Below are 11889 nucleotides of genomic sequence, written 5' to 3'. Positions count from 1 at the left end.
GGAAAGAGTTTCTACTAAGATACCTAATCCATTTAGGGCTAAACCAGACAGACTATCCAGCAAACTGAAACCATCTGACTTGGAGTACAGAGAAATCCTTCTACTGGAATGGAAAGAGTTTCTACTAAGATACCTAATCCATTTAGGGCTAAACCAGACAGACTATCCAGCAAACTGAAACCATCTGACTTGGAGTACAGAGAAATCCTTCCACTGGAACGGCTGGACAGCAATATCTTGCAGAAGGATAATGCAAACAGTTGGGAGATGATGAAAATCTTCCACAGCACAGCTCTTCACGTAGTAAATGCCTATCTGTTGCCTTTGGCTCACTAAAAGACAATTAAAGGTTTCCTTATGTCTGTGTTATTTACAGTCACTTGCTTATGAGTCAATAGAAACATTTGGTGCAGGAGCAGTCTGTGAAAGAGGGTGCCTGCCTGTACCTCTGTTTCCATATCATCAACATCCTCCGAGCCATCAGGTTACACAAAGAAATAAAACCAGTGAACAGCTTTGCTGGAAGGGGGACTAAGAAATCCTTCAGCAAAGAGTGAAAGACAGCTGGAGACAGGCAATGAAGTTTAGGGTCAAAACACTGATAGAGGCAGTGTCTAAAAAAGCCCAAGAAGGAAAACCAGGAATACAAAGATGGAAGAAGAAATCTCCATGTTCTAGGATGCTTCATTTGTATTTCCTATTCCCTCCTTCTTCCAGACTCATCCTCTCTCTCAATTGTTATTTCAAATAGTTCTTCAGTCTCTTTCTCTGCTTACAAAGTATGTGGCCTTTTATTCAGCTGCAAAGAGCTTAGATGCTCTTACAATAGCAAAACAGGACTTTGCTGTTCTTTAGCACACAGTCAGGCAATAGTAGCAGTCATACAACACGTGCCTCAAAAAGCCCTATGTGATGATTCCTCTGGTGATGAGCCTGTATTAAAGAAAGCAGAGTTGACTAAGAAACCCAAAACCAACTGTGGTCAAAACCTATGTCAGGCTGCTGCTGAGAGGAGGGCTCTCTGCACCAGCTGGCTGCCTGGGCTTGGCTGATACCCTAGTGCTCTGCAGGCACCTCACCCTGAGCATCTTGTTAAAGAGGGAGAAACTTGGCCAACAAAAGATGCTCAATATAGAGCTGGGCTGATGGGGCATCGATCTGTTTGGTGCAGCTGTGACTGTTTGCCCACAAGCAATGACTCTTCCAGTTGCAGCTTAGGATGCGCCATGTGCCCAAGCAGCCGGGGACTGCAAATCTGCAACGCATTGACTTCAGTGTCCCTTCAGGTGTGTGACTGCAAGCAAAGCTGTTACTCACAGCTTCTCCAGGGGCTCCAGATTCTCCTTGGGCTCCTTTCTGCCCCTTTGTGCCCTTTGCGGAAAGAAGAGAGATAGAAGCTGATTAGACATGGGACAGGACTGCCTGCCAGACAAAAAGACTTTAAGAACTTGCAGTAGGCAATGCTTTTGTTAATCAATTCACAGTATAACAGCTGAGGAAATGGCTCTCAGTCCTGTGTGCAGACAGAAAATGAAATATAAAAATAAACCCCTGAGACATAAGAAGAATTGCTAATGACTGATCAGCTCAGAGGCTGTTTCTCAGCACGGGATGTTGACACTTGCAGGCATTCATCTGGGTGAGACTCTTTCCTACCCTCAGGCCTAGCAGCTATTTCATTTCCAGTTTAACTCTGAACATCTCCCTTCACAGAGACAGTTTTGCCTGTAGTTCTCAAATATGAACAACAGTTATTTGGAAATGGTCAGAATAGATCACAGTGCAGAGGGTTTGTTCTAGTCCCACATACCACGTAGCTCTTCAGGATTTTGGCAGGACAGGGTGTACTCACTGAACAGTACCCTACTTAGCACATGTTAGTTAAAACTTGCATGGTTATTACTGTTTTATTCATAATGCTAAGAGTGCTGCTAACCTGATGATGACCAAGTAATGGCCAATTATATGGCTTGGGCTGTCATATATACACATGTGATGGCAGAGAGAACACCCACCCATGGTGACTTGAAAACATACCTCAGTGACAACTGGAAATAGTATGTGTGAGCCAAGAAGTTTTCAGAAGATAATTAAGACTCTAAAACCATTTCACAGGAGCCATAATGCATTCAAGTGCGTTCAAGGTCAAATGGGCTGATGTTGAATCTAGATGCTCTGCAATGTTTTGGCAATGTGCTGCAGTAGCGTATCTGTGAGACCTGTGGTCTGGTGGCATCAATACAAAGATGCCCTTTTAAAGAGAACCAAAGTTGGAAGGAGTCTCTCAGACAATACTGATCATGCTACAGAGATGCCATGTTTATGCTCTGATTTTCCTGGTGTCCAGCACAAGTAGATACAAAAGTCCTTGAACTTACAACAATGAGGAAAGAAATGGGCTGTTCGTGTATAGGGGAAGAACTATTTACAGTGATACAGACCTTGAAGGCACCTCTCTCTGACCGTATCAAAGGTTTTCTTCAAGGCTTAGCCCTCTTACCTCTGCTCCTGCAGGTCCTGGGACACCTTTTTCACCTGGGATCCCAGGTAAGCCCTGAAAAAACAGAGGGAGAGAGCTGAAGGGGCTATAGGAAACTGATCTTTTCTTCTCCTCAGCAGAAGGAGATGTCTTTCCTTCCTCCCACTGAGAAGAAAGGGTGGTTTTCACAAAGACTGTGACTGCACAGGACTCTGTGTCTCCTAGGGGCTCAATCCAGAGCAAGAAGAGCCCAGAATACAAATGGAGCAGCCAAATGCTGGGCCACATCACTTCGAAACCCTTAATAAATCCTGTACAACCTTACTGACATCCAGGCTGTCTAGCAAACCCTACAGTCCTCTTTTCAAATAGTAACGTCCAGAGCCATATATCAGGTCCTTAAATTCATGTAGTCATGTAGCTTTCTCTACAGTCAATATAAAGCCAAGCACGTCTGTGGCCATTCCTGTTGAGAGAAGCATCCCAGCTATGGAAGGAGCATGTCCCATTCTCTCCCTCCAAAACAGGCAACTTTCATGTCCTCTTCTTGCTAAAGTTCAAAGCCAACTGAAGAAACACTTGGTTGTACTTACAGGTTCTCCACTTGTTCCTTGATCTCCTTTCTCCCCTTTTGGTCCAGGTTCACCCTGATGTAAAACAATAAGACAAACAGAGAAATAAAAGGTTGTTTCCATGGCTACAAGTCACACTAATCGTGTGTGCCAAGCGGGCTCTTTCAATCAGTTATCCATTTCTGACTTAAAGGAGCTTCTTCAAAGGACTTTGAGGTCAATGAAACAAAACTGATACCATGCACTAAGACTTGGAGATCATTGCCTAGACTTTTTGGGTTGTTATGCAGTAATTTGGAAGAAGAGATTGTTTTTCCCTCATAGAGAACAGTAGTTAAAGAATTTGCCATTCCAAAATTCACTCAATTCAGCTCCAGTGTATTAAAAGGTCAGATAATATGACCAATTGCAAAAACACCAGTACCACTGCACCACATCCCTGTAGGACCACAGACCTAATGTTATCCTGCAGCTGCGGAAATGATTCACATACAGACAGTTCCCTATTCCACCTGTAAGAGAGACGTGTTCAGAGTTTTATCTTAGGCACTTCCAGAGAGGTGCGCTATGTAGGTTTTCCTAATCTCTAGTTCTGTTAACATCTCCATACATCCATGCCACTTCTGCTGCCTCCTGCAATGTCAATACATTATTTCATGCACAACCATCACTGACTAATAGGATTAATTTATTCCTGTTCTTCCTCCTTACAGTAAATTGAAGGTGCTTTCAGATAGAGGTTCATCAGCTTCGTTTTGAGCTCTAGAAAAAATAATCAATAATTCCATATTTCAGCTTTCTATAAATTGAAAAGGAACAGCACACACCTGTGGAACCAGCTGGAATAAACCAGGCACTACGTGAACACTCACATTTGTATATTTTTATGAACATATGTATTCAGGCAACAGCAATCATTACTTATTCATTATTTATCATACAAAGTGTTTCAATTATGCAATCAAGGAAGAGTAAGAACATCAGTGATTTAAGCTTCATACACACACAACGAATAGTGATCAGTCAAAATGAAGAGCCCAAGACAAATCATCTTGAATTTTATCCACGTCAGCTATTTGCCAATCATTTCTGCAACACCTGGGAATTCTAAGTCCAATTGCAAATTAATCTCTAACAGACCAAACAAATGTAACTGCATAAATATTACTGATGTCTGAATTTATTATGCATGATGAATAAATATTATCATCTGTGATAAATAATAGGAGGAGGAATTTCAGGCTGCAAGTATCACCCCGTTAGAGCAGTTTTTAATCAGGCAGTCCCTGATGCCATCTAGTGGCCTTCAGAAAGGTAATGAGGTTACCAAAAGTACTTCAAGCAAAGGGTCCTGTGCAACAAGGTGCAATATTTGTCATTAAGTGGGAATAAGGGCATGTATTACTAGGGAAAACAAGATTGCAATGGGAAAAAGTAACTCAACAGGTAAAGGAAGGAAGGTTTTTTAATGTTCTCCTTTCTCCCACTTTTTCCTTGGTTATTGACTTTCACAGTAACGAAAAATCAGCAAAATTCCAGTCTATTGTCCTTACACAGCCACAAACACGGGCAGAGCAGCATTTCTTACACAACCTGCCAGCAAATCTGCTTGTGACTCCTTCCAGATTTACCAAACCCACAACTATGTGTTGACTGTTACCACTGCCCACTAGTGCTGCACATTGTGGAGACATCTACCCCTGGCAGCTGGACTTAATCACTGCCACCCTTTTTTTTCGTATGGCTTAATGAACAGAAATGATGCAGGGACAGCTAACAGATGCTACCAACCTGGTCCAGATCAGTGCTTGCAGCTTTCCTGACCTGCCCAGGAGAGCAAACCTGCTCTCCTGTCATCTCAATTAAAATGTTAGCCATTTCTGTGCCACTTAAAGGAGAGGAAATCCAGTGGGGGTTCAGCCCAGTTGAAGTGGAAGATAGAACTGCTACCTTCTATCCAGGCTGTGTTTCCTGGTACCATACACCACATAGTCAGTGGAAAGCAATAGCAAGTATTGTGTTTTGGCAAGTGCCTGACAGCCTTCAGCACCCTGCTGGTCCTGCAACCTTTATAACACAACCGATGACACATTCCTAAGGCTTATCACCACCTTCTGACACCTTAATTTGTAGAGCCATAAATCAAAAGTAACTATCCTTACCTTTGATTTGCAGCTCCCAAAGCTTGCAACACTATGTACAAGACCTGTGCTACAGTATCATCACATTCATCTTACACATAGAGGAACCCCAGCAACCTGACCTGCCAACACACTTCAAACCTTTTATTCTTTACTGTCTTGCAGCTCATTTACAAGACTAACACACTCAAAGCAGAAGAGATAACTCCTCCTGTGACTGTACCACTACAGACCACATAAGATGTCATCATTCTGCATATTTCCTTAGTAAATATATTAGCAAACAAATCAAGGGGAAAAGTGAATCAACAAAATCTTATCCCTATTTCCAGTACTATCTCACATCCTATTTCCTTCCTCAGCCTCTGAAGAACCTAACATATGCACTTTCTTTTGTAATGGCATTATTACAGCCATACCTCTGCCGTTTATACATGTCATAAAGCCTTCTGATCCTTAACAAGTTTATTCACATACCAGTGGTCCAGTCCTATGTAATGAGAGGTATTTCCCACAATGTATTGTAAGTGGAACTTTGTTTTAAACTTGATCTAAGAGGCAGGGACAGCATACAGCTGTGTCAACTGTGACCACAGACTGCTGCTGTTACCAGGGCATCTGTGTACTTATCATGGCTGGTTACAATGAAGTTGCCCAGGACCAGACTCAAGCTCAGTTCTTTTACTGAAACATATAAATAACATGGAAAATACTAATACTAATAAGGTGCTGTGTGTCTATCACATACAGGAGGCAGTAAGCCAGAAGCCATGTTTATTAGAGATGCTACTTACAGGGATCCTGGGGTGTGGGGTGAAGAAGGCTGTCTGGAAGAGAAATCAGAGTGTTAAAAGAAGCATTGCCTATTTTCCTTGCAATGTAACAACTTACATGTATTCTCCTTGTCATTACAGATAACACACTCCATATATCCATCAGATTTATAAATGAGCAACTCATTGTAACATCTGGCTGCTTGGAAAAAAGCCCACAAATGTCTGACATTTCCTGGGATATTTGAAATATGAACATAAACCCAAAAACATCCTGTATATCCAACTGCTATGAAAAAACAATATTCAACCTTGTTAGCAAGTTAACTCCTGGCAATCTCCAGCTCACTTTGCCACATGGAGCCATCTCCAGTATTATTAGATTTCCTGATGCCATGGCTGACCTTGGTGAGTTCTCTCTCTGCTTTGAACCATATCTCAACATGGTTGTCTTAGGGATTACATAGCCATATTACATGATAGCATGAAGCAGCCTTTGGAGCAGTCTAAAGAGGCCCAAATAATGGGCCACAAAAATGATCATAGGAATGGAGCACCTCTCCTATGGGGAACAGCTGAAAGAGTTGGGGTTGTTCAGCCTTCAGAAGAGAAGACTCTGGAAGACCTTATTGCAGTCTTTCAGTACTTAAAAGGGGCCTGTATGAAAGATGGGGAGAGACTTTCTAGCAGGGTCTGTTGTGACAGGATGAGGGGTGACGGTTTTAAACTAAAAGAAGGGAGATTCAGGTTGGATGTGAGGAAAAAAGTCTTTACAATGAGGGTGGTGAAACACTGGCACGGGTTGCCAAGGGAGGAGGTGGATGCCCCATCTCTGTAGACGTTGAAAGCCAGGCTGGATGTGGTTCTGGGCAACCTGATCTAGTTGAGGATGTCCCTGCTCATTGCATGGGGGTTGGACTAGATGACCTTTGAAGGTCCCTTCCAACCCACACTATTCTATGTTTTCCATTGCTACATGACAGTCCTTAAAGCACTTGATTTTCACCGGCATACCTTGATTCAAATTCTCTCCGTAACTTGTCAGTGTGGCAGCTGTATCCAGCTGTGGTGTGCAAAGCTGACATGTGGATATCTACTATTTTTTGGAGGATCTGTGACCAGGATCAGCCCTCCTGTTGCAATACAGGCCTATTCCTTGTGCTTGCTTCAAGCTGCTTACTCAGACTTTGCTGGAGGGAACTCTGAGGTTTATGCATTTACACTCAGTGGATGCTGGTTCAATCGCTAGTGAACTTCACTGTAATTATAGTCATGCTCCCAAAAGTCATTTTGCAGGCTTCTTCAAAAACAATAAATTCTTGGTTTCTTGTTCCTTTTTTGTCTTTTTTTTATCAGCAGAAAGGGCAAGTTGAATCAAGTATGACTGGTTTGTGTGCTGGATCCAGTGCTGAACCCAGAATGACTTCTGGGAGGAGAGGGTCTTTCTCGGGCTACAGCACAGCATAAGGCACTGCATGCAGTGGAGGCTCTGGGAGGCTGTAGCATCACTGAAGTCAACTGTTCCACCCCATAAGTTCATGTCAGTGAGAAGTGGAACCCTTTGCTCTTCCTGGGAAAAGGTGAGTTGTATCCCAAGAGGACAAGCTGTTGTTCACTGGTATCTGTGAGAGTGAGCCAACCTTCTCCTGAGATCCCAGTGGAAAAATCTAGCTCACCCTCGAAAATGTATATGAATGTACTCCATGTTCTCAGCCATGACCTCCTTCAGACAGCTGCCACAGCTGCTAAACAAATCACAAACTCAAGTGCTACCATAAGGCAAGAGAACACAAAAATGCTGTTTGTAAAGAGGCAGAGGAGGGCACAACCTTCCCTAAAATAAAAAGTCCAAATACACTTTGACATCACTTCTCTAAAACAAAGGGAGATAATCTCAGAGCAAATGGGTCCTAAAGTTTCTGTAAAGAATTATCTTGAAACACTTTGTTTCTGAGGAATTTGTGTGGAGGTAGTGTGGTGATGAATTGAATGTTGTTACAGCACAGAACACAATCTTACTTACTGTTCCAGGTAAGCCTGGGGGTCCAGGGGGACCTGTGTCACCCTAAAGAGAGGAGAAATATGTATCTAAGGATATAAAAAGACTCCCAAATAAAACTATATGTTATCAGTTAGAAGATGCAAAGTTATCAGATGAGATATAGCCCAGAGACAATCTGCCAGCTCAGTGAGACTGCAAATCCCATAGCACTTGGATGGATGGAATAAGACAAGGGGTAATGGGTTCAAACTTAAACAGGGGAGATTCAGGCTGGATATAAGGAAGAAATGCCTTACTACAAGGGTGGTGAGGCACTGGCACAGGGTGCCCGGAGGAGCTGTGGCTGCCCCATCCCTGGCAGTGTTCAAGGGCAGGTTGGACAGGTCTTGGAGCACCCTATTTCAGTGGAAGGTGTCCCTGTCCATGGCAGAGGGTTGGAACTGGAGGTCCTTTCTAACCAAACCATTCTATGATTCTATGAATTTACTGAATTGCTCTGGCCAGAATTTCTGTTGTCCTTGGTTTGTTGCATTCAGGATTCTCCCTTAGTTGTCTTAATCACTTTATGATTTTGACTTCACAGGTCAATGACTTTCTAATGTTACTCCATTCTGTGTAGGAGTGATATGGAGTTTAATTTGCATTTTAAGTTAATCAAAGTTTTTGATTGAAAAACATGTTTCAACTGAACTTCTTTTGTGAATACAAAAAAATCAAATCCTCTGTGTTTCATCACAAATAAGTTTCTAAATTCAGTTTTCCCCCTAATTTTTCAGTTAAAACTATACTGTTGATGAAGTACCTCATGAGAGTTACAGACCAGGTGTCTTAGCTGCCATTAACATTCCTGTGGGCTATGCTCCACAAACATCAGTCCCCCTGACACTTCAAAGCCAACACTTGTTAACTTCCCAGATATAGGAAATTCAAGTGCTTCACTGGAGATGTCATTTGACCACCCATGAAAGAATTACAACCTCCATAGATGGTGAAAGTCACTGGTAAGCTTAGAACTAATGTATGCTGAGAAGAAGAACAAAGTGGTACCCTCTTCCCGATGGCTGTCATCACTATAATGAGAGCAAATTTTTCACTATACAACCACAGGCATCTGCAAGGTCCGTGCTTCATCTTTACCTTCATGTTCTTGAGGGTTGAGTGTAAATTTTGGTAGACATCCTCTTTGTCTAGTTCTCTCATTTTCATTAAAATTAATAGTGTTGTGATGGCAGAAGCCCAGACCATTCCCTAAATTATTGTTTTAGTACATCACAGGCAGGCATAGATAACGTCTTTAGGATTTAATTGCAGGCTCATTTCTACCAGCCAATTCTAAACAATGAAAACTTTCCTTGAATTACAGAAATTTTCCTTAAATTTCATCAGCTCCTTACTCTTTATTGCATTACTCAATAAATTATTGTCCCCACCCCACGCATGGCTTTTTCTGCTGTTTCTCTGTAAAGCTCAGCTAAAAGACTCTGAATGTTTCTAATCTTCCTCAGACATTCTCCTCTATCCCTTGTCTTTGCCTGCTTGTCTCTTCCTCTCTTGTCTAAGGAGGATCATGCTCATTTCATGACTTACCTTTTCTCCTCTTTCACCTTTCAATCCCGGGAACCCATCTTTGCCTTTTTCTCCCTAAAAGCAGTGAAAGGAAAGCAAGAAATACTCATGTTTTGATTTGATTCCATCAGTCCCCCTAGAATATTTTACACTTCCAGTTGATCTTACCTGTCCTCCAAGTTGTAGTGCAAGCAATTAAAAATGCAATATTTTGGAGATGGCTTCATAAAATCCACACTGTTTTCAAAGCCAGTGAATAGCAATCAAGTTCATGGAAAGGAACTTACCAATCCTAAAATAATTTGTATGTAGAAGATCCTACTGCTTGATGCAGTTATAAAAACCTCTTTCTTTTCTAGTTGGACAAGAGAGGCACCAGAACAACAGTTGAGACTCAAAGTGGACATTCATACTACCACTTTTGTATATATATATAAGATTTCTGAATCATCCATTCACTGGTGCCTACCTCTCTATTTTGCCCACGTAACCTGGTCATTTGAATGGGAGGTGCTTAACAAGGATGATGCGAGTACTCCTCAAAGTGCATACACAAAATGTATTTATCTTGCATTCAAATAGGAGAAATTTGACCTATATTACTATTATTTTACATATAGAGAGAATATATTCTGTACCCTACACTCTACAATACATACAGTAAACCAATTGGTAAGAACTCAGTTGATTTTAGCTCCTTCTTGATCACATTCAGATATGTAGTATTTGTATACTCCTATACTAGTATGTACATGAGTACCAGATCAAACCTCATTTATATGCTAAATTTACTGACAAACCCCTGATTCAACTATTTGCCAGTAGGTAGATGCCTCTGGAGGTCTGGAGCTAGCCAGGGGGAAGCAGTAGACACTAGGACATAAAGGGAAATTAAGCCATCAGAAAACGATCCAGCCATCTGAAGCCTTTTCCAGAGCTCAGTGACAAGTGGGACTTGTGATTTTGTTGTTATTATTTTAATGTTTTTAAATCAAGCAGGTATTTCTGACAATAAGGCCTAAAGAACACTCTACTTCTACTGCCTCACAAGCAGCGTGGCATAAGTCATAACCTTCTGCATTTGAGATAGAAACTCTTCATTAACACCTCTGCTGCATTTAGGAATAGTCATTAGGCAGTAAAGTACCTTTGTGGAAGGAGTACTTGTTGACTTTGCTGGACACCAATCAGCTGCTCAGCACAGCAATCACATCAAGAGAGAACATCATCTAGGAACACTGGAGATAAATCCTCCTGATGCCAAATGGCCAAAAAAGAATCAAGCTGTGCCTCAACGTCACTCACCCGGTCTCCTTTTTCTCCTCTCAGTCCAGGTAAACCCTGAGGACCAGGAAGTCCTGCTTCACCCTGAAAGTAAGACAAAAGTGTGAAATCTAGGAAAAGGCACCAATCACGGCTTCTATAAACAAATGCCATTAATCCCAAATTAAGAATGAAAAGGCAGAATCATGGTCCAGGCTCTTCTCTCACTCATGTCAGTTAGAAAGCATCAAGTCTAGTCCTCAGGGTAGGCTAATCTAGTCACAGTACCTCTAGGCTGGAGAGGATGAAACCTTTAGCTATCTATCTCTTTGTCTGATATTAGACTGTGAATTGATCAGAGCTCATAATGACTGCAGATGGTTTCTCCTTGATAACCTTGTCACACCATGATAGACATGGCCTATGCTATAGGCTAGAATCTGCACCAGCTTTTTCACTGGATTGAATAAGGATGTAGTTTGCTGAGAAAGAACAGGATTAGTTTGATAACTAAATCATTTCTTATTCTTCTTAAAACAGCAGCTAAACCTCTCTTTTTTTGCTGTTACACTGCTAACCAATTCCACAGAACTTAGGACATGTTTTCTTCATGCTGTTCTGTAGCACAAACAAGCAAACAAATAAAAACAGCTAAAAAAATTAAGTCTTTTATTTTCATTTTTATTGATCTGGAACAGTTTGGATGCGCAAAACTTGCACTGTATTAATCTGGATGGCACAGATGTTACCTGACAAAGAGATCTAGAGTTTTCTGGATATATTACTGCACATTCAGATTTCTTTCTGTTTGAACTTTACATTTGAGTTTCTGCTGTATAATACTTTCTATTGAAGTACTTATGATATCTGTAGCATGTGGTTTGTTCCCAATATATCAAATTTATTTGATAAATATATCAAATTCTCAAATTTAGCTCCTAGTTGGCCCAGTCTGTCATCTAAAAATAACCGTGTAGTTTCCTATTTATAACTATTCTGCTATCTACAGTTGTAGTGCAATATCACAAAGGATCTCAGGCATGGACAGGACCTAATGCACTAAGTGCTGTACAAATACTGGACTAAGAAAAGG

The 11889-nt window shown here is 41.4% G+C and overlaps 1 protein-coding gene across 1 annotated transcript in view; it reads right to left on the bottom strand.

Moving 5' to 3' along the window:
- COL22A1 (collagen, type XXII, alpha 1) overlaps nt 1–11889 on the bottom strand; it is a 194292-nt gene that overhangs the window by 48116 nt on the left and 134287 nt on the right. The window contains exons 28-34 of the mRNA XM_010014574.1: nt 10839–10901; nt 9555–9608; nt 7989–8030; nt 5987–6019; nt 3073–3126; nt 2501–2554; nt 1318–1371 (exon numbers count right to left, since the gene is read on the bottom strand). Coding sequence (XP_010012876.1) covers nt 1318–1371; nt 2501–2554; nt 3073–3126; nt 5987–6019; nt 7989–8030; nt 9555–9608; nt 10839–10901 — 354 coding nt within the window. The remainder of the gene's footprint in view (nt 1–1317; nt 1372–2500; nt 2555–3072; nt 3127–5986; nt 6020–7988; nt 8031–9554; nt 9609–10838; nt 10902–11889) is intronic.

The sequence above is a fragment of the Nestor notabilis genome, unplaced genomic scaffold, assembly GCF_000696875.1.
Source record: "Nestor notabilis isolate BGI_N333 unplaced genomic scaffold, ASM69687v1 scaffold780, whole genome shotgun sequence".
Classification (NCBI taxonomy): Eukaryota; Metazoa; Chordata; class Aves; order Psittaciformes; family Psittacidae; genus Nestor; species Nestor notabilis.
This window is presented reverse-complemented; position numbering and strand designations above follow the sequence as displayed.